General features: G+C 38.8%; 2 protein-coding genes and 1 long non-coding RNA gene across 13 annotated transcripts in view; 2 read left to right on the forward strand and 1 right to left on the reverse strand.

The window, feature by feature from the left end:
• LOC115728661 (disease resistance protein RUN1-like) overlaps positions 1 to 22,082 on the reverse strand; it is a 1,102,447-nt gene that overhangs the window by 700,557 nt on the left and 379,808 nt on the right. The window lies entirely within an intron of this gene.
• LOC125313790 overlaps positions 1 to 22,082 on the forward strand; it is a 483,189-nt gene that overhangs the window by 155,193 nt on the left and 305,914 nt on the right. The window lies entirely within an intron of this gene.
• On the forward strand, positions 6,492 to 10,975 carry LOC125313705 (probable protein phosphatase 2C 35). Of its 2 annotated transcripts, XM_048273545.1 has the most exons (6): positions 6,492 to 6,616; positions 7,073 to 8,047; positions 9,364 to 9,495; positions 9,906 to 10,100; positions 10,179 to 10,236; positions 10,314 to 10,975. In XM_048273545.1, the coding sequence occupies exons 2-5, from the start codon at positions 7,127 to 7,129 to the stop codon at positions 10,179 to 10,181; spliced, it is 1,251 nt and encodes a 416-aa protein (XP_048129502.1). In that variant the 5' UTR covers positions 6,492 to 6,616; positions 7,073 to 7,126; the 3' UTR covers positions 10,182 to 10,236; positions 10,314 to 10,975. The 2 variants fall into 2 exon arrangements, with proteins under 2 accessions (XP_048129502.1, XP_048129505.1); XM_048273548.1 differs by lacking the exons at positions 10,179 to 10,236; positions 10,314 to 10,975 and having other exon boundaries at positions 9,910 to 9,954.

Consider the following 22,082-nt stretch of genomic DNA (forward strand, 5'->3'; position numbering starts at 1 on the left):
AACAAAGAACAAGGCTATGTCGCGTGCGCAATTTATTACACAAGGCAAACTCATGCCAGCATAGCTGACCAACAGCCCCCCAATAAAAAATAGACAATGAAATACCCCAATTGACTTGCATCTGCCGATTACGAGGGCTATCCCCCACTTGATCAAAAGTGTGGGTCTTATCCTTGACGACCTTTTCAAGATGTTTCATAAATGCCGGCCTGAAGAAGGAGCACTGTCTAAAGAGAATATGGTTGCGTTCAATCCAAATGATATGAAAAAGGGCACCAAAATAGAACCGTGCAATGCACCGATAAAAGTGGCGGCTACTAGTATGCTGAATAGCCCACCGAAGATTATCCTGCCATGCACGATTGCGCCACACCAGGTTACACTTCTTTGCCCAAGATAGTGCAAAGGTGCTAGTGGCATTACACCTAAAAAAGAGATGATCTACTGAGTCCGGCCTGCGCCTACAAAAGGCACACATTCCTAAACTTTTATTTTATCAATGGAATTTTAAATATTTTGCAATTGAATTTAATCTTTTTTTTTTGTTGTAATTTTTTCGATAATAAGAAGACCATAGAAACACGTCGGAGCTTTCTAGCGAGAAGGAAAGGAAAGAGATACATGGAAAGCATGTGTCAGGATTATTAAAGTTAAAGAGATACGAGAATCCTGGGGGGGGGCTCTTTGGTAATGGGAAACCCTACTTTTGTTATCCAAAAAGCCTCTCTCTAAACTATGAAGCAAAGTTCTTCAGCATCCTCGTTTAGAATATCAAATCACTCTCTCCCACCCTTTTCTCAAAACAGCCTCTTTACAGACACGCAAGGCTCCTGAAGCGTACGTGGGGTGTCCTGCACACAACATCCCGTTAAAGAAAAAAACCTCCAAACCCGAGGGGAGACAAAGCTGGAAAGTCGCAGACAGCCCCCGTCTTTTCCAGGCTGGGGGAAGCTGACAAGACTCCAAGGACAATGCATCAGACTTTTCTTGCTTCTGGAGAGTTATCTAACTCGAAAAGATAGGACGGCGAGGTGCGTGCGGATCGTGCTTGTGAGCAGGCGCGTGGATCAACCTCTCCCTCGCTCCCTTTCTTTTTTTTTTTAAATCTTTCTTGAAGTGGGTCGCTCATCTCTGCAAACAGTGAAGAGAAAGGTGGCGAATGGAATTCTTGTTAACAGTCGTTGCTGTGCTTGGAAAGTGAAGAAGAATTGGTACAGAGTTGGTTGATGAGGGTTTTGTAGCCTTATAGGGAGCGCATGGTAATATTTTTGTAAATAAATTTCTGCTCTAAAAGTATTTTTAGAACAAAAATTCATTTGTAAATATAATTTCTTAAGTAAATTTTTACTTCTGAAAGTCGTTTTTGAGCCAATTTCAAAAGTTAAGAAAAGTTACTTCTCTTTTAGTAAAAATCTCTCAACATCAATTTCTCTATCACTTCGGCTTCTTTTCACTTTCATCTTTCTCCCAATCCCGCCTCCGCCCACCGCCGCCTTCAAGTCGCTATGTCTCATTGCTGGAGTAAAAAATAAATAATATTTTTTTATTTTTTAAAATTAAAAATGAAATAGAAATTTCTTTGCCGCCAACAATAACTTTTCGTAGAAGATTTTGTGTTAATGATATTCCAAAAGTGGAAATTTTCAATCGTTATGAAACCAATTTCTATTCCGGAAGCAGAAATTCCGTCATGGTATCAACCGCTTTTCTCTTATTAGAAATCAACTTCTAGAGCAGGAAGTAGAAAACATTAACCTCAGGATAGAAGTTGGTTTCTGAAATAGAAACGTTGCCATACGCGCCCTATAGCTAATGGGAATATGTACTTACATATGTGTGTGTAGGTAGACAATTCAATATACAAAAGTGAAAATGGAATGAACCAAAATGAATGAATAAGAGAAAAGGGAAGGGCAAAGGGGAAAAGATATGAGCATGTCCGTCTGCATGCACTAATAAAGCTAGGTTTTGCGTCCCGTAAAGATAAAGCTTGTTATGTATAATCCGATTTAGCTATGGTTTAAGATAATCGACGACAGAGAATGTGCTCCACATCGTAACTTTCATGCGATATGCAAAAAAATGGACCGTTTTCAATGCGAAAAAAAGTGAATTGTTATGTGTCGATGGTTTAACTTACTGTATCAAGACTCATACATGCAGACATAAGTATTTTCAGACTGGGAATGAAGCGCTATAAGGGATGCCACGTATGATTTCCGGCGATGTTCACCGGAGTTGGCACTCAAATAAACATTTTTTTTTTCAAGACACGTGATTTTTCGTGTATTGTTGATACTTACATGATATTGTCGGTGCTATTTTGCAAACGTGCTCGATTACGAGACCAGGAACTCGGATAGACGATCCTTGGTATAGCCATGAATTTTGCTAAAAAGTGCATTTAGTTTGTCATTCTTTTTTTTATACGTTTCTTAAAGGAGGGTAAGTTTTTGATCTTCAATTTTTTTTTATGTGCGTTAAATATTGTTCTGTCTATCTTCAGATTGTTATCGGGTGCCATTGGAGTACAATGCCCGCCACGAGACCCTACTAGGAATCTGCTCAATTCTTCAAAGTAGCCACTAATCATCGCATGAAGAGAGAATTTCAATTTGGGAATTTTCTCTTTCTTGAGGAAAACATGCTCTCTTTTTTTTTTTTTTTTTTTTTAATTCCAAACTTGAAAGAGGAGATGTGAATGCACTTTTTCCTCCTCTCCCACTTCCTTCGCTTTGTTGCTATTCGTAGCTTTGAGCCGGCGTGAATGCTTTATCCAATCATTCTATGCAACCATCTTCTCTTTTGTCCCACACATCATGTGCAAGATACTTTTCTTTTGCCATTTGATGCACAAGATAGACATGGCTGGTTCATCGGAATCGCCGGTTTCGGTTCGGGCCTGGTTCCCGGGCCGACTCCGGTTCTGTTTTTTAATTTTAATTTTTAAAATAACAAATAATAAAATAAACATAATAAATTATAAATTATAATCAAATTGTACTTTTTAATAAAATGTGGGGAAAAAGAGAGAGAGAGGAGGAATGAGCTTGAACTTAATGAATTATCATTAAGCGCCTACATATCTTCTTGGGGATAGAAGAATCAAAGCCCATGTAGTTCTTTTACCTTTGATAACACCAACTTTTCTCATCATCAATCGTCCCTACCCGTTGTGGTACCTGTGACGGTGGTATCTCCACAATCCCCAATAAAAAATTCGTGTTCTCGATCCAACTCTTGGTGTCGAAATTTAGCTTTCGTCCAATCGTCGACACAAGCTTGAGCTTCTACGGACTCCGGGCTTAATCTTGAACAGCGAGAGTCCAAAACTAATCCTTCGGCGCTAAATGCTTGTTCAACCGCAACCGTTGAAGAAGGGGTTGCTAATATCTCGCGAGCGATAAGGGAGAGAACTGGGTAATCAATTGAGTGACTCTTCCACCACTTTAGGATTTTGAAATCTGTACTATGTTCTGCATCATGAAACTCAAATTGAGTGGTTAAATATTTTTCTAATTCAGAAATGCTACCTGTTGTCCCTTTTTATTTTTTTTTTGCCTACTCTTGAGCATATTGTACCATTTACTAAGTGAACTACCAGCTTCGCTACGTGAGGTTGTAGATTGTAAAGATCCATAATCACTTAAACCATATCTACTACAAAATTCTTCATATAATACTATTATAGATTTTTTAACATCTCTTTGTATATTTGAAATATCTATTGAATCTTCTAAATGTAAACAATCATGATAATACACATTCAAATAATCTAATAAACGATCTAATTTAATACGTGGATAAAAAACAATATCAACTAAATAGACAAGAGGAATTTGGAAATAATAATTCAATCATTTTTCTCGCATTACTAAAATAATCCGATCTAATTCAGTATCTTTTTCATATTCACTAAAAACGATACCAATATTAACACACTCTATTAAAAATAAATGCGTAGTAAGATAATAAATACCAAATAAAGTATTAGTAGCATCATTAAATATTTTCAAAAAATCTAAAAAATTTTTGCAAACGTCCCAATGTTGTGGAAGTAAAGTAATTTCGGGAATATTTTGCGAAATAAACATATATAATAAATCTTTGTAATCAAAAGTTTGATGAAGCAACTCGTAGGTAGAATTCCAACAAGTCGGAATATCTTTTAGAAACCTTTTTGCCCTTCTCCCATGTTGTTTACAAAATTTTTCCCATGCTTTTATAAAATGGGCACGACTCCATAAAAATTTAATTGCAGCCTTTATTGGGGCGAGAGAAGTGTCAAGAGTTCGTAAATCATCTTGTACACATAAATTTAAAACATGCCAAGCACATCTAATGTGAAAAAATTGTTCGCCAAAAGAGGGTTTGCAAATATTTTCTAATTCGGGAATGTAAACGGTATTTGCGGCGACATTATCAAAACCAAGTGAAAATACTTCATTTATCAAATTATATTTTTCTAAAACTAGCATAATTATTCTATAAATATTATGAGCCGAATTTTTTTTTTTTATCAAAAACTCGAAATGCAATAAGTCTTTTTTGAATGGTCCAATCATCACCTATCCAATGACACGTGACACCCATATAAGAATGAATTTGCCAAGGATTACTCCAAATATTGCTACCTAAATATACACATCCATTGAATTCCGCAAAAAATTTTGCTAAAGATTTTTTTTCCTTTTTTATAAAGATGAAAAAGTTCGCGTTTAAGAATACTTTCTGGAATAGTTGGTGCTTACGGAACCAACGTAGTATTTATCAAATATTTCAAATTAAAGTTTTTACCAGTAGTAAACGGAGCATGATCAAGGGCAACATATTCAGCTAATGTTTGTTTATAAAGTGCATCGGTGTAACGGAATAAAGGATGATGATTAGAATTAGTGTACCCGGAAATTTGTTGTTGCGTAGTGTCGATTCCCGCTTGCATTGGATGTTTTTTCGTCGGATGCCGACGTATTGTTTCGTAGTCGTCTCCTTTCGTAAATTTATATGTTTGCGAACAATATTTACAATTTATATTATACTTACCTTTACCTTCATCACGTACCTTGTCGAAGTGCAGCCACAAGTCGGATGTACTATCTCGGCCCTTTCGTTCCAGCTCATTTGCCGTCGACGTTTCTTCGACACCAGTAGGAGGATGAAGACTTTCTTGTGTTGGGATGTGCTCGACGTTCGGAATCGGAACAACGTTGATATTATCGTCCTTGTCTTCCCAACATGCATACTCACGAGGATCATATTCAAGAATGGGATACTCGGAATCTACCATAATCATCTTGCCCTTTCCAGTATTTCTGTTTCCACTTGCCATTTTTGAGCGAATTGATCGGAAATTCGATTGAGAGAGAATTGAGGCGGAATTGAGAGAATTGAGAGGATTGAGAGAATTTGAGAGAATTGAGAAAATTTGAGAGAATTGTTGAGAAGATTTGTGAGAAAAATGAAAGGGAGATGATAAGTATTTATAGAGAAGAATTAAAAACAAATCAATTTTTTTTTTTTTAAAAAAGCAACGGCCAAATTGGCCGTTGCAGCCGCAATTAGAGCTTCGCAAGTGCAACAGCTCTTTGGGCCATTGCCCAAAGAGCCGTTGCTCTTTTTTTTGGGGGTGGGGGGGAGGGGGGTTGTTGGGGTAGGCTAGGCCCGCAAGGGGCAAAGAGCCAACACCGGGCCACTATGGCCTTTTTTATTTTTTAATAAACAGGTCGGAACCGTGGGCCCGGTCAACGAGCCGGTTCTGAGCCCCGGTTCCAATGTGGCCATGTCTAACACAAGATACCTTTCTTATGTTCATCCGCAAAATGGTTGGTTAACAATTTCTTTTACATTCTTGGGTTTTTGAATAGATTCTTTTTTTTTTTTTGTGGGTAAAGTAAGTAGCATATTAACTTTGCAAGGCGCAAATTACATAGAGGGAAGCCAAACACGAAAATTTTTTTTAGGGTAAATATACTACAATGGATATAATTTGTGATTTTTCGTGACTTTTTCCTTAGGAGTTTGGCATTTATTCGAAAATTCGAATTTCAAAATACAAGTTACACGCTTCATAGGAACGTTTAGTATGTTGCAACTTCAATATTGTTTTGGCTAAGTACTTAACGGTCCATTTAGACGGATACTTAATAAAGAGTCATACATGAATTTTCGTGGAGATAACGAACTTTTGAAAGTTCAAAAAGGAAAAAGAGAGAGAGAGTCGGGCAACTGAAATTTGAAAATTGAAACAGAGAAGCCAATGAATCAAAACAAAGCTCCATTTTTTTTTTTTTCAAGTTCCTCTGCTTTTTGGAAATTTTCATGATAGGGTGTGGGTTCTAGGAGAGGACAAGACAAAACCCACTCACGCACGCAACGTGTAGCATCCTGAGATCCTCCCTCACTCTCTCTCTCTCTCTCTCTCTGCAGTTCGAATCGAATCATCATTCATTCGTCGTTCATTTTCACGCCCATAAATTCGCATTCAATCCCTCTTCTTCGCTGCCGTTTCTCTTTTGAATTTCGTTCTTTCTCGCTGGTTTTTTTAAACTGCCTTCAGTCCGCTCTGCTCCCTTCTCGAGCCGTGATCTTGCGCCCGGAACCAACTACAGCTCCCTCGGTAAACACCCCCCTCTGTCGCCGTCTCTGATCAGCCGGAAAAGTTCCTTTCTTTTTCTTCTCTCTCTCTCTCTCTCTCTCTCTCTCTCTGTGTGTTTTTTTGGGATTTGATTCGGCGGCTTTTCTTGAATTTTGGTGGTGATAGGTGAAGTTCCTTGCTTGTTGAATTGTGGATGTTCCACGCCGATCTTGACATCTTTTCTCGGAAACCCCTCGAGCAAGACTGCGTTGTTCGCAGAAGCCGGCTTAGCTGTCTTTGCTTTGAGGGTTTGTTGGCTGCATTTCCGAATTCTGCTCCTGTATATTGCCACCCGCGCGACATGACCACGTTAGTAGGTTCGGAGTTCGTTCCTGCGAGGGCCCATCTGCCGATTTTCTGGAGGTGTTGCGGACAAAGGCGACTCTGAACCCGAAGTTTTTGTGCTCCGTCTTTTTTTTCGTAACTTTTATCAGAGAGGTGGTCTGCTGTGGGGAAATTCTTGCTTTTGGCCTCCCTGAATGGTCATCCTTCATGGGCTGTGCGCATGGGAAGTGTTGTGGGCACCGCCCACGATCTTCGGACTCTGATTCTCGGGAGTTTCAAGAGGTGAGTCAATTCAGTGTCCATGGAAAGCATATACTCACCGAGAGGTCCATAGAGTGTGTGCCTGTTCCTTCACGCAACTTTCGTTTGGAGTACTCTGTTCTGACGCAGCGTGGTTACTACCCCTATTCGCCTGGCAAGGAAAACGAAGATAGCTTTTGCATTCGGACCCAAGTTCAAGGTAACCCAAATCTCCATTTCTTTGGTGTGTTTGATGGGCATGGTCTATTTGGTGCCCAGTGTTCCAATTTCGTTAGAGACAGATTGGTGGATATCTTAGCAAATGACCCTAGACTATTATTGGACAATCCTGCTAACGCCTACAGTTCGGCGTTTGTAAGGACAAATCACGAGTTGCATGATAGCGAGATAGACGACACGGAGAGTGGTACTACCGCTATTACAGTTCTTGTTGTTGGGGATAAGCTTCTTGTTGCAAATGTGGGTGATTCAAGGGCAGTTATCGCACTTAAAGTTGGCGACAGAGTTTTAGCTGAGGATCTGTCCTCTGATCAAACCCCGTTTAGGCGAGACGAGTATGAGAGAGTGAAGCTTTGTGGAGCCAGGGTTCTGAGCCTAGATCAATTGGATGGGCTAAAGGATCCTGATATACAGACATGGGGTGATGAAGAGAGTGCAGGCAGTGATCCTCCGAGGCTGTGGGTTCAGAATGGAACGTATTACGGCACCGCCTTCACGAGGAGTATAGGAGATAGTAAAGCTGAGGAAATTGGTGTGATTGCCGATCCTGAAGTGTCCACGGTTCAGCTCACACCTGATCATTTGTTCTTTGTTGTTGCAAGTGATGGAGTTTTCGAGTTTCTCTCTAGCCAAGCCGTTGTCGATATGGTAAGGCTTTTCTTCCTATTCTTAATTGATTGGCAGCCATTTTCAACCCAATGCATCTTGTTGCTGTTCTATTTATATGTTCAATCTGTTGCTGTCCTCGTACCCCACCACCAACAAATCGATATTGAATGATTCTCTCATAGGGTGTATATTGCTGCACTAGAAAAATGGATGATCTGGAGCAGTCGACTGTAAAAAACTTTGCCATCATCCTTTGCTTTGCGCTTCAACACTGTGTTCTTGTTTATTTTTTATCTACTTAAGTTGACTACCAAAACCATACTCCTCGAGGATTTTTGTGACTGGAAGAGGCAAATGCAGTAGCAAAAGCAGGAAGAAGAAACTGACGAATCTGTTTTGCATCTCTATCTTTATGTTTTCTTAATGCTTGCTAATCTTACGTGCATGTTGATGCCTACAATTCTCCGAATATAGTGTTATGCTTTTGCTAGGTTATATTCTACAAATAACAAATTTTTTTTTAATACAGAAAGTAGCAGGCATTCATTGACACTCACCGTGCTATTCTTCCTTTTGATATTTCATTGTGCTATACATTGAACTTTTTTCCTGATCCCAGAAAAACTAAAAGAAAATGATGTATTGGTCCAAGCAAATCAGAACTCAAAAACAGATTGATATTTTGTTGGAAAAATCGTAAGAAAAAAAATTGGGGACTATCAAAAGCAGTATTCCATCCGCGCAAACGACTTCCTTCTTACAACTTGACTTTCCTATCGAACATGGATATCTCCTCTGCGATCTCCTGGAGGTCCCATTTGAGCTTTTTGGACCATCAGTTCTTCATGGATGCCTTGAACATCTTGACCACACTTCCACTTTCGCATCCTTGCCTTGTACTAGTTTTATCTACCATTTGAGCATCTTCCCTCGTGTAACAGTTTATCTAAGGCAATTCTCCACTTCGTCTGCGCCCTCGTCAAAACCATGATGCCCCTTACTGTCCAGCTCTTTTTTCCAGTCACCTAGCAATCTCATGCATAATTTACTTCTACATTGGATATATTTTGCTATTGAAACTAGATGACTAATAAGGCATTGTACTTTGATTTTATGGAAATGTATACAAGTAAGCAGCCCACTAGCAGGCACTGCTCATAGCATCTGGACTTCAGTGTGTGATTGGAAGTATGTTTCTGCTGTGTTTATTCAAAACTTAAGTTGTGCAATATCTGAAATTGTTGCGTCAGCTCCTCACATGGGATCATTCTGGTGATCTCGTGAACATTGGACTACTTTGCATCTTATATTTCCATATTCCACTGAACTTATTTTATTCACGTTTCTTCATACAGGTGGCAAGTTATCCTGATCCTAGAGATGCATGCGCTGCCATTGCTGGAGAATCATATAAACAATGGTTGGCTCATGGAAACCGAACGGATGATATAACAATCATTATTGTACATGTTAAAGACTTGCGTAATGTATGAATCTTTCTTCCCCTCTTTTTTGGTTATCTGGCTGCTTTATGGCAGATTGTTTTAGCTCTTTTTCGCTATTTTTGTCTGTTGATTATTCCTAACTGTGAACATGTCCATTTTCCGGGTTTTTGGGAAGTATCTAAGGCAAGAAGAGATTATTGACATTAGTTTTCGCTCATGATTAGATTCATGACCATTGCATATTTTCTTTCTTGCAGTTGTAATAGCTCATGTCTCTAGGAAGATGCATGTAATGGGATTTGTCGTTTCATGAGAATTCTTGCGTCTAGAATGAATTTAATGACTTTCTGTATCTTAAGTTTAATGCTCTCTTCCTGCTGCTTCTTCGTATTATGTCCTGTTCTTACTTCATCTGAAGTCATAGATTTCTAACTTTCTAGTGATTGCTCTAGGCAGGTGCCAATGCTGCAAGGACAGCAACCTTAAGAACGGGAGGAGGAAGCTCCAACTCATCCTTTACGACTGCATCAGAAATGTATAGATCGATGAGGAGTGAGATTTCCGTTTTTGAGACTTACCAGCGCACCATTTCTAACAACCGAAGTCATGCGATTGTTGTTCCATCTCCGTTACGATCACCACAGTCGGTGAGTAAACTACGTCCAAGTCACCTTCCCAACCAGATTGGGGCTTATCTTAACAGTATCTTCCCTTATTCTCTGCAGTAGCTTTGATGAAAGGACATTCTTTGAGCTGCCTAATATCCTGAGATAGGAAGACATGGTAAATGTTTTATCTCAGCTTCAATTATTAACAAGTGGGCATATCTCGTTTGACCATTCATGTTTGTTTGGTTGTAGGAGACATGTGAATTGTTAACCAACTGATGGCTGAAAAAGATTCGACTGCATCATTTGGTAGCAATTGAAAGGCCGAGGCTATGTCCGACTTGGCAATAAATCCGTTGCTAATTGAAGAACACACTGTCTGCAAGAACAGAGCACTGGGCCAACAGCTGCAGCATTGCTCGTGCATGGCTGCATATCCAAAATGTAAAGAGGTAGTTGAAAAATAAGAACTGTAGTTTGATTTTAGTTTAGCTTGTGACGAAATAGGGCTGTGAATTGTAAGGTGACGGCAGTGAGAAACTTTGTGTAGCAGTGCAGTCAAAAGTTCTCTGACCTTACCGTGGCCAGAGTTTCCCGCTAACAGAACTGTTGGTGATAGGTCTAGCATGATGATGTTGCGCGTGGAGAAGAGATAGGGTGAGAACTGAGAATGCGCAGTGTCTTGGTGCTGGGATACTAGCCGCCTGTTTATAATTAACCGCCTTTCTTCCTTTGGCAAAGCTCGACTTTTCCATTGGATGAGAACTGAAAATACACTGTCTATCTAGTTGACTGTTGAAAGGAGACTTCATTTGCGTCTGTTTTAAGATGGGAGCTCAAGCGAGCGTATGTGGTGGAGGTCGAGGATGAATGTTCGAAATTCTCTGTCTATGAGAAACGCCATATTCACGTTTGATAGTTGTTCATCACGAGAACATTTTTTTCAAGGCACGCGATTTTTCATGTATTTTTTATACTTGCACGATGTTGTCAGTGCTATCTTGCAAACGCACGTGATTACGAGACTAGGAACTCGGCTCGACGATCCTTGGCATAGTCATGAATTTTGTTGAAAAGTGCATTTAGTTTGTCATTCTTTTTTTATACGTTTCTTAAAGGAGGGTAAGTTTATGATCTTCAATGTTTTTTTTTTTTTTTTTGTGCATTGAATGTTGTTCCGTCTATCTTCAGACTATCATAAGGAGCCATTGGAGCACAATGCCCGCCACGAGAGATCTCTACTAGAAATTTGCTCAATTCTTCAAAGTAGCCACTAATCATCACACGAAGAGAGAATTTCAGTTTGGGAATTTTCTCTTGCGTGAGGAAAATATGTTCTTTTTTTTTTTTTGTTCTTTGATTCCAAACTTGAAAGAGGAAATGCGAGTCTACTTTTCCTCTTCTCCCACTTCCTTCGCTCTATCACTATTCGTAACTTTGAGCCGCTGTGAATGCTTTATCCTATCATTCTATGCAACCATCTTCTCTTTTATCCCACACATCATGTAGATACTTTTCTTTTGCCATTTGATGCACAAGATACCTTTCTTACGTTCATTCGCGGAATGGTTGGTTCACGATTTCTTTTACATTCTTGGGTTCTTGAATAGATTCTTTTCTTCCTTCTTACAAACAAGCAAGGACATCTCCCACCATCCTCTCCTATACAAGTCAAAAGTATGTTAAAAGGCTAGATAAAGTTCAAACTAAGCAAAAACATGGCATTTAGCTCTATTTCGGATTTGTGGAACAAATGGAACATCTGAGGTTCCATCTTGCTGAGCCTTTCGCTTCATGTATTTCTCATTCTATTTGCACCCTTTAGGAAGGAAATAGCGAACCGCGGCATCGTTTTCCTCTTGTGGTTGGTCTACTTGATGGTTGACTTGGTAGTTGTATACAGGATTGGACTCATTTCTCATAGCCAAGGCAATTCGTATGCTTATGTAGCTGAAGTAGACATATCACTTCTGACATTATGGTCCTCATTTCTCTTGTTACATCTTGGCGTAGACATGGCCACGAGGCCAATTTGGGCCCGAACCGGCCTGTGGAATAACCGGAACCGGCCCATTGACCGGGACCGGCGGTTTGAACCCGGGACCGGCGGTTCCGAACCGGAACCGGCCCGGCCCCTCATGGGCCGGTTCCGGTTTTAAAAAATTAGGAATCGGCCCCCTAAAAAAAAAGGGAAAGAGATTTCCCCTCTTATGGTTGTTGCAATTATCAACCCCCCCATTTTTTTCTTCTAAATTTCCTATAAATGTCATTCCTCCCATTTCATTTTTCTCACAATTTCTCTTAAATTCTCTCAATTCTCTCAAATTCTCATCTGCTCAATCCCGGCTCAATTCTGTCAATTTTCTAAATCGGCTTTCCGCTCAATTTTCTAAAAAAAATAGCAAGTGGAAGCGGAGCTGGTGACAGGGGAAAGAGCCCAATGCCGATGGGATGGAAGAATCCGATTATCCTTAACCTCATGATCACTATGATCCTCGTGAGTTTACATGTTGGGTAGATGATCATGATAATATCAACTATGTTCCCAACGTTGAGCACGTTGCAACGCAAAAAATGTCTTCATTCTCCTACCGGCGTCGAAGAAACGTCGACATCAAAGGAGCTGGAACGACAAGCCCGGGAGAGTACATTCAACTTACGGCAACACTTCGACAAGGTACATGTAAGCGGAGACAAGTACAAGATAAACTATAAATATTGTACGAAATCATACAATTTTAATAAAGGAAACTGCTATGGAACATACCGTCGGCATCTGATGCAAAAACATGCAACGCAAGCGGGGATCGACACCAGGCAACAACAAATTTCTGGGTACGCCAATACTAACACTTCTCCTTTATTTCGTTATAGTGATGAACTTTATAAAAAAACATTAGCTCAATATGTTGCCATTGAATATTTGCCTTTTACTACTGGTGAAAATTTTGGTTTGAATTTTTTGATCAACACCGCATGTACTCCGTAAGCAAAACATGTTCCGAGAACTATTCTTAAAGGCGAACTTTTTAGGGTTTATAAAAAAAAAAAAAAGGCTTTGCAACCCATCGGCTGGTGGCAGCGCTGGTTTGCGCTCGGTTTCTTTCACGAGAGGTCCCGGGTTCAAAACTTTGTGGTGCCAGTGTCTTACCCGGGCCTTGTGGTGGCGGGGTCCTGCAGTTGCCCCCGAGGACTAGTCGTGCTTCACCGCTGGTTTGAGCGCAAGCTCGCCGGCCGCGCGGACACCTAGGTTATAAAAAAAAAAGGCTTTGCAAATCTTTTTTACGGATTTCAATGGACGTGTGCATATAGGTAGCAACATTTTGAATGATTCTTGGCAAATTCATTCTTATATGGGTATCACATGTTATTGGATATGTGACGATTGGAACATTTATAAAAAAGTACTTGCATTTTGAGTGTTTGATGAAAGTCATACTGCCAATAATATATATAGAATACTTAGGCAAGTTTTAAAAGAATATAATTTGGTTAATAAAGTTTTTTAGCTAGTTTTGATAATGCTGCGTCAAATACCGCTTCCATTCCCGATTTAGAAAATATTTGTAAATCCTCTTTTTGTGAATAATTTTTTCACATTAGATGTGCTTGCCATGTTTTAAATTTATATGTACAAGATGGTTTACGAACTCTTAAGGCTTTTCTCACCCCAATAAAGAAAGCAATTAAATTTTTATGAAGTCGTCCCCAAGTTATGAAAGAATGGGGTAGATTTTGCAAATCACATGGACAAAAACCAAAAAGATTTCCAAAAAATGTTACAACTCGTTAGAATTCTACCTACGAGTTGCTTCATCAATCTTTTGCTTATAAAAATTTATTATGTACGTTTATTTCAAATAATGTTTCCGAAATTACTTTACCCCCACAAGATTGGGTTGTTTGCAACTAATTTTTAGATTTTTTGAAAGTTTTTAATGATGCAACTTATACTTTATCTGGTATTTATTATTATACTACGCATTTATTTATAATAGTGTGTCAACATTGCTGGTATTTTTTGTGAATATGAGCAAGATGTTTAATTAGCTCCAACTATTATAGCAATGAAAGCAAAATGGCTGCATTATTATGCTCGCATTCCTCTTATTTATTTGGTTGTTATTGTTTTCGATCCACGTACTAAATTAGATGGTTTGTATGATTATCCGAATGATTATTATTATGATTGTTTACATTTGAATGAAACAGTAAATATTAAAACTATAAAAAAAAGAGGTTAAAAATGCTATAGTAGCATTATATAATGAATTTTGTAGTAAATATGGTTTAGGTGATAGTGGATGTTCTCAACCTAGTGCCTCACAAAGGGAGGAGAGTAGTAGACTTAGTAAATGGCATAATCTGTTCATTAATAGACAAAAAAGACAAAACGGAGCAACGGATAATATTTACGAATTAGAAAATTATTTAACCATTGCTTTTGAGTTCCGTGATTCCGAACATAGCACAGATTTCAAAATTTTGGAGTGGTGAAAGACTCATTCAACCCAATTCCCAATCTCCGCTCTCATCGCAAGACAGATGTTAATAACCCATTCTTCAACGGTTGTAATTGAACAAGCATTTAGCGCTGAAGGATTAATTTTGGATGACCGCCGTTCAAGATTAAATCGGGATGCTGTGGAGGCTCAAGCTTGTGTCCATGATTGGACAAAGGCTAAATTTCGACAACAAGAGTTGGATTGAGACAACGAATTCTTCAATGATGATAGTTGAGATACCACCGCCACGAGTTCCACAATGGGTAGCGACGATTGACGATGAGGTAAGTTGGGGTTATCAAAGGTAAAAGAACTACATGGGCTTTCATTTTTCTATTCCCAAGAACATATATAGGCGCTTAATGATAATTCATTAAGTTCAAGCCCATTCCCTCTCCCTTTTTTTTTCCCTCCAAATTTGATTACAATGTACAATTTGATTATAATTATAATTATAATTAATAATTTATTATTTTTTTATTTCATTATTTATTATTTAAAATTAAAATTTAAATTCGAAACCGGAATTGGGCCTTGAATCGACCCGGAATAGGCGGTTCCGAACCGGAACTAGAACCGCCCCTTCAAGGGCCGGTTCCGGTTCCATCATGGCCACGAACCGGAATCGGTAGTTCACAACCCGTGGCCATGTCTATCTTGGCGGTCCGGATACCATCACTGCCTTTTCTTTGGAGGACAATTCGATTTGGGGACGGCACATGCTCGGTCTCATCTTTCAAGTTGGTGCCGCTATCGACCTCTTTGTGCGGATATCTCCGAGTGACAAGTCGTTTATGATCCCAACGATGTTGGTGTTTCTTAATGGGGTCATAAAAAACGCGGAGAGGATCTTGTCACTTAATCTCTCAAGCCTCCGGAGGCTGAAGGAATCAATGCTCCAATGGCATGAACTAATACGGGGCACATATTTGGAGATGGAGGAAGAACTCAATGCACCGGGGGCATGGTAATCCGATAAACAAAAAGCAACGCTTGCAGAGAGCATTGTGTTAAAGCATGCTTACTACTTCTTTCAAATGTTTCAGGTCTTCATCGGAGATCTCATGTTCAAAAATTATGAACGCGAACATCATCAACATCAACATCATGTTAAAGAATTATGAACGCGAAAAGAGTCGAAATTATTTCTACAAGGTTTCTGCGATGGATGCATTGAAGGTGATATCAATCGAACTCAATTTTATGTATGAAGTGCCTCGCACGAAAGCGCCTGGTAATAGGGATATTAACGGGCCGGGTTGGGCCGAGTCTCGGCCCGGCCCGAGCCTAAATTACATATGCCCCAACTTTTTGGGCCGGGTTGGGTTAGGTCGAATTCTTTTTTTTTAGATTCAAAATCACTTGACAAGTCTGTCGAATGAAAGAATATATAAAAAGAAAAGCGAAAAGAAAATAAATTAAAAAGAAAACGTAGGTGTCAAAAAAGCATGAGCCAGCCCGGCGCGAGCCTTACGTGGATAGTAATGAAGCCCGGCCCGAAAAGGACGAAAAATTTGGTGAATTTGTGGGTCGGCCCGGTTTGGGCTTTTTTGACACCCTTAGCTTGTAATGTGTTCCAAGTGAAGCTACATTTTCCGCTTCGTAGCCTTCACCGACCTTGCAATGGCTTTGATCTTGTTCAATCGCTTGAAGAAGCACGGGCTCTGCGAACTTGATGTGGATATTACTTATTCCCTTATTTTCGAAGGGATAACTCTTGATGTGATAGCTCTATTCATGCTCATTTATCCGATTGGACTGGTTCCGGAATCAAGTGGTACAACATAGGATCGGCTAAAATAGATTCATTTTTCCACGGGTTGTTATCCGCCACGGATAACCTTAGGAAGCCCCAATCCGTGAAATGCAAAGCAGCGCCTAATGACAACCCTATATATAATGTCTTAGATACACCATTCATATTTTGAGGGTGGTCAAAATCCATCTCTTCTTGCAACCTTTTATCCAAGTTCTTGAAGGAGAGTTCGAGAAAGTTGCATAAGCATGATCAGAGCTGGGGCAACACCGCTTTTTCTAATATATGTAGTTTTCCATGGCTTATGGCTGAGAAGATAATCTCTTGTTTCCATCAAGCTAGCGAGACATTCGCTGGACTTTGTGGTCCGAGGCAAACATTCAAGATTGCGAATACGAGGTAGGTGTCCAAGAATCCTTCTATTCGGGATCTATGGATCTTTATCTTTAAGGAGGTGAGACGTAAATCCGAGTACGTTTTTGATGAGACAAAGGTGAGGGAGATATACGAGGGTGGAGGTGATCTGTTTCTCCCGTATAGACCAGGGGGTGTCGATGGCGACGATCCGTTAAGGTATGTCAACCAGGCTAGTTACGACTCCAGTATTTTGTGTTGACATATTGCTACTAAAATCTGGTACAACATGGAGAAACCCACGGAAAGAAACGAGAGAAGGGAATTCAGCCGGATCCTCTCCGACTACATGCTGTGTCTTTTACTCAATCAGCATGATATGGTGTCCGGTGCGGCGGGCGTCGCCCAAATGACATTAGTCGACATGGTGCTCGATCTATTGGACCACATCGGCGATGCGACCAAGGATACAGCAGAGCTATGCAAGAGATTGAATGATTATCCTTCCCACAAATTCTGTATGTCCGCGCTCGGTGAGGAGCTCGGATTGGCCCGACGGATGGCAAGTCTCGGGGAAAAGAAATGGGAGGTGATAAGCGGAGCTTGGGTGGAGATGCCGTCATATGCAGCAAGTCATATCAAGAGGGAGGCACATGTGCGGGGGCTGAGCAAAGGTGGAGAGCTTTTTACCTTTGTTTGGCTGTTGACGGCCCATTTCGGTTGTTTCTACAAACCTCTATGGGGCATATTTTATAAGTCTTTGGATGCAAGGTTTGTGCATCCAGCAGGATTCAGATAAATAGCGCTCAAGTTGTTTTGGGTGGATTAATTTGGCCCAAGAGATGTGTGGATTGAGAAGAAGTTGCTTCTCCCTTTTCAACTTTTCTGTTCTTTGAAGCCAAATTTTCAAAGGGGAGATGGTGAGTGTACTTTTCTACTTCATCAACTCATTCTAGGAAACCGTCTCGTCTTTGTCCCACGCCTCATTTTGACCCATCAATCATGCACTTGAATATGATCTTTATGGTTTGTTGCTTACTAGGACATGACCAGAAACATTAGTCATGCCGTGTAATTATATCTAATACGCCACTCATGCTTTTATATAATTCAATCAATTTTCTCTTTGTTGATCTTCAATCAATTTTCTCTTTGTTGATCTTCATCAAATGGATAATCCCATTTTAAAAGTGCTATCACCAAACATTTCAGTAAACTAATCATGGATGAGATACTTTTCTTCTGCGCGGAATGGATGGATGTGCGGGTAGAATTGAGATTAAACCAATTCAATGATAAAACATCAACCCAACATAAAGCAATAAGTATTATTCGTCCATGAGATACTTTTCTTTTGCCATTAAAAGTATAAGATACCCTGCTTGTGTTCATTCGCGGAGTAGTTGGTTCACGATTCCTTTACCTTTTGACAAACTAGCAAGGATGTTAACATGTATGGGTACATTCCTCACTATCCCTACTATACAAACCTAAACTATGTACAGAGGAGTGATAAAGTTCAAACTATGCAAAAACATGGTATTTAGCTCCGTTTGGGATATACTGAACGAATGTTTCATTCAAAGTTTCGTCATAATAAACTAATCATGGATGAGATATTTTTCTTCTACCATTTAATGCATGAAGTAGCTTACTTACGTTCATTCATGGATGGTGGTTACAATTCTTTTACCTTCTTGAATTTTTGAATAGATTCTTTTTTCTAACAAACAAGTAAGGAATTATCTCAATACATATATATACATTTCTCACTATTCCTCCTGTACAAACATAAATTATATAGACAAGAGCGACAAAAAGAAAATTTCCATTCATTAAGCATAATTATACTCGAAAGGTATATAGAAGGATTGCAAGCCTATCAAATCCCAAATAAGTGCATAACAAAATGAATACTAAAAAGTATATAACAAAGCACACTCTACAGCTAAAAACATACTCTCATCCTTTAAGAATAGATATATCAACGTAAAAGTTCGGCAGCCAATCGTCAGATTTAGTGATGAGCACACGTCGGGATCTTAGTGCCATTTGCAATGTCTTACGATGCACGTTTGGGTTCAACATCTTCATCACCATCGCCGAACAGAATAACAACATCAATATGTTAAAAGAGTACAAACCAAATATCTGTAAGAAACTCCCAAATCTATATTTAGATTTAGTACGGCAGAGTAAAATTCTCGAGTCTAAACTTAAATCTAAATCTGTAGGGGAGAGCGGTCTAATCTCGGAGAGTTTGTGAAGTCATGTCATGAACATCTTTCTCGATGGCTGTCGACTGGACAAATGGTGAAATTGGTCTCCATGTTCATCCAAGATCAGCTACAGAAATTTATTTACACACAAAACTCGCAAAACAGAGTAAGATAGAAAAGCCGAAAAAGTAAAAATCTTGAAGATGGGGAGATAGAGAGGTAGAGGAATGGAAAGGGAAGGTGAGAGGGAGAGGGGGGGGGAAGGGTTGACGCATTGTGACTTGGATATGTAGAACAAATGGAACATCCAAGGTTTCGTCATGCTAAGCCTCTCGCTTCAGGTCTTTGCCATTTTGTTTGCATCCCTTAGAAATAAAGTAGCGAACTACTGCAGCGTTTTCCTCTTGTGGTTGGCCTATTTGATAGTTAACTGGATAGATGCATTCACGATCGGCCTCATCTCTCACAACCAAGGCAATCCATCCACTCGTGCAGCTTCTCTCTCTTATTATATCCACTTGTGCAATTCATCCACTTTAGGCATTTTGGACCTCATTTCTTTTGTTACATCTTGACAGTTCGGATACCATCATCGCCTTTTCTCTAGAGTACAATTCACTTTGGGAACGACACCTGCTCAGTGTCATCTTCCAGGTTGGTGCTGCCATCTGTATCTTCATCCATATATTCTCCAATGATAAGTTGTTGATGATCACAACGATGCCGGTGTTTCTTGCAAAGATGAGAATGTTTTAATCTTAGAAAACATAAATAAAGAAATTCAACAAGTCAAAGTCGATATATTTCACGACATTATAAAATGTTTTAGTTTGGAAAGTTTCAAGTTTTTAAAAGTTAAGTCAAAACTTAGCGTGACTCTAAATACACCATTGGTGGTTAGCTTACTATTTAGTTCTTAATAATTTTTTAGGATTCATCAAGACCATTATCTTTACCGTAAATATTAATTCCCATAATCAATAAAAAATCTAAAAAAAATTCTCGCGATAAAATTGTCCAAAAAATCCTAAACTTATTGCAGTTTTGCCAATTTTTTTTTTTGTCAAATAGCTTTGCCAATTCAATCATAAATATTTTAATTTTGGCAATTAACTCCTAAATCTTTTTATGTTTTGCCAATTGAGTCCATCCAAATAATTTTAACTAGAAATCATTGACGTGGACACCGGCTATCACATGTGGCTTGATTGGCACTGACATGGACAAAATTTAATTATTTTCTTGAATTTTTATTTATTTATTTATTTATTCTTTTTTTCTTTTCTTTTGGTCTTGTTTAATGTTTTTCTTTTTTTTTCTTTCCCTTCTTCCCTCTGTTGGCAGTCAACGAGCTCTGCCGGCCTTAATTGAGGGCAGCCCTCGCCTGAGGCTAGTGGAGGGAAGAAGGGAAGAGCAAAAGGCAAAAAAAAAAAAAAGAATAAAAAAAGTAAAGGGAATGGAAGAATAGAAAAACATTACTAACAACTATTAAAAATTTGAATAAAAATTAAATACTATTAAATTTTATCCATGTTAGCGCTACCGTGCCTTGTCGGTCGGCCGGCGTCCATGTCAGCAATTTCCGCCCGAAATTGTCCAAATGGACTTAATTGGCAAAACATGAAAAGATTTAGGATTCAATTGAAAAAATTAAAAGGTTTAGGATCTAATTGGCAAAACTGTAATAGATTTATAATTTTTTGGACAATTTCTCTATGCCCCAGGCTCGATTTTCTAAGTCCGCCAGAACATGACTTGAAAATATTCTGCTTTTAATCACTTTTAACTAATTAATTCCCCTGTATTCATCGGTAATGAAAATAATTGCCTACCAACAAATACATGCTCGTCACACGTAAGTTTCGCACTTAGAGATGATTCGATTAGCCATGAATTGATTGTCAAAGTATTTTTAGAGAAAAAAAAAACAACATCCGCAATGAGAGATCTCTATTATGAAAATGCTAAATTCTTCTTTTTCCCACTGTCGCATGCTAAAATTGTTCTTCTGCTCAATTCCTCAAAGCAGTCACTAGTCACCACCGTGAGAGAATTTCAATTTGGGAATTTTTCTCTTTGCGGGAGAAGAATATGCTGCCTCTTTCTTTTGCATTCTGTGAAACCATCTCCTCTTTGTCCCCCATATCATTTGACATATCGATCATGCCAATGAAGATGATTCTTATGTTTGTTATGACATGACCACAAACATTAGTCCCCCATACACTTTACAAAAATTCCACCTATTTTCTCTTTGGTGATCTCGATAAGTTGGATCCTGCCATTTTGGAAAGCATCGAATCATTATCGTTTAATCTCCTGGTTTGTAAGTCACGGAAAACAGCGCGATCAAGTCTTCCCAAAAACATCGATCGGCTCATCGGAAGTACAACACATGACATTACAAACATTACGTCTTTGTTCTTTGAAGAATTAGATTGGAGTGGACCTATTCCTAGAACCAAAAGAATGACAAACCAAGACAGAATATTCTCAAATGAAATATTAATCAATAATATCAACAAGTCGAGCTGTTCAATTCGTGTTGTTATTCTCGCTTTATATACCATTGAAACAGTATTTGAGAAACATCTAGCATGGGACGAAAGGAACGATCAAATCGTCCTTGATAAAATCCTTGTTCATTATGTTAGATCTTTCTCATCTTATAAGTTCATTTTCTGCTGCTTCTTATTTATGTAAGACTTTTTTGTAACCCAAAATCCTTGAAAATTTCACAATCTGTAAATCTTGACATGTAAATACTTAACAATTATTTTTACCATTTTTTTTTTCGAAATATTGATGATATTTTGATATAACCTGAGTGCAGACAAACAATCCCTGAATCACTCCATTTTGCTAATATGATGAATTTATTATATAATTTGCATTGACAATACAAATTTCAATTTTCAAGAGAAAGTAAAAACCGAATCACTTTTCGTATACCAACAAATTGAAAGACAAGTCAGTTTAATTTGGTTTTTATATTTTATAATCCTGATTGATTACAACCAAATCAATTTCAACCACGACTGATTTCTCTCGGTTGTTGCCGAAAGCCTAGCTTCACTCTCCTTTCCATTCTACGAATCTGGTTTCTATTGACAACTAGATTTGTTCGAGTTCTATTAGACAACCAGTTAATTCACTCTTGTTATTCTTCTTCTCTTCCATGAGAAGA

The sequence above is a fragment of the Rhodamnia argentea genome, chromosome 1 (genome assembly GCF_020921035.1).
Source record: "Rhodamnia argentea isolate NSW1041297 chromosome 1, ASM2092103v1, whole genome shotgun sequence".
NCBI lineage: Eukaryota > Viridiplantae > Streptophyta > Magnoliopsida > Myrtales > Myrtaceae > Rhodamnia > Rhodamnia argentea.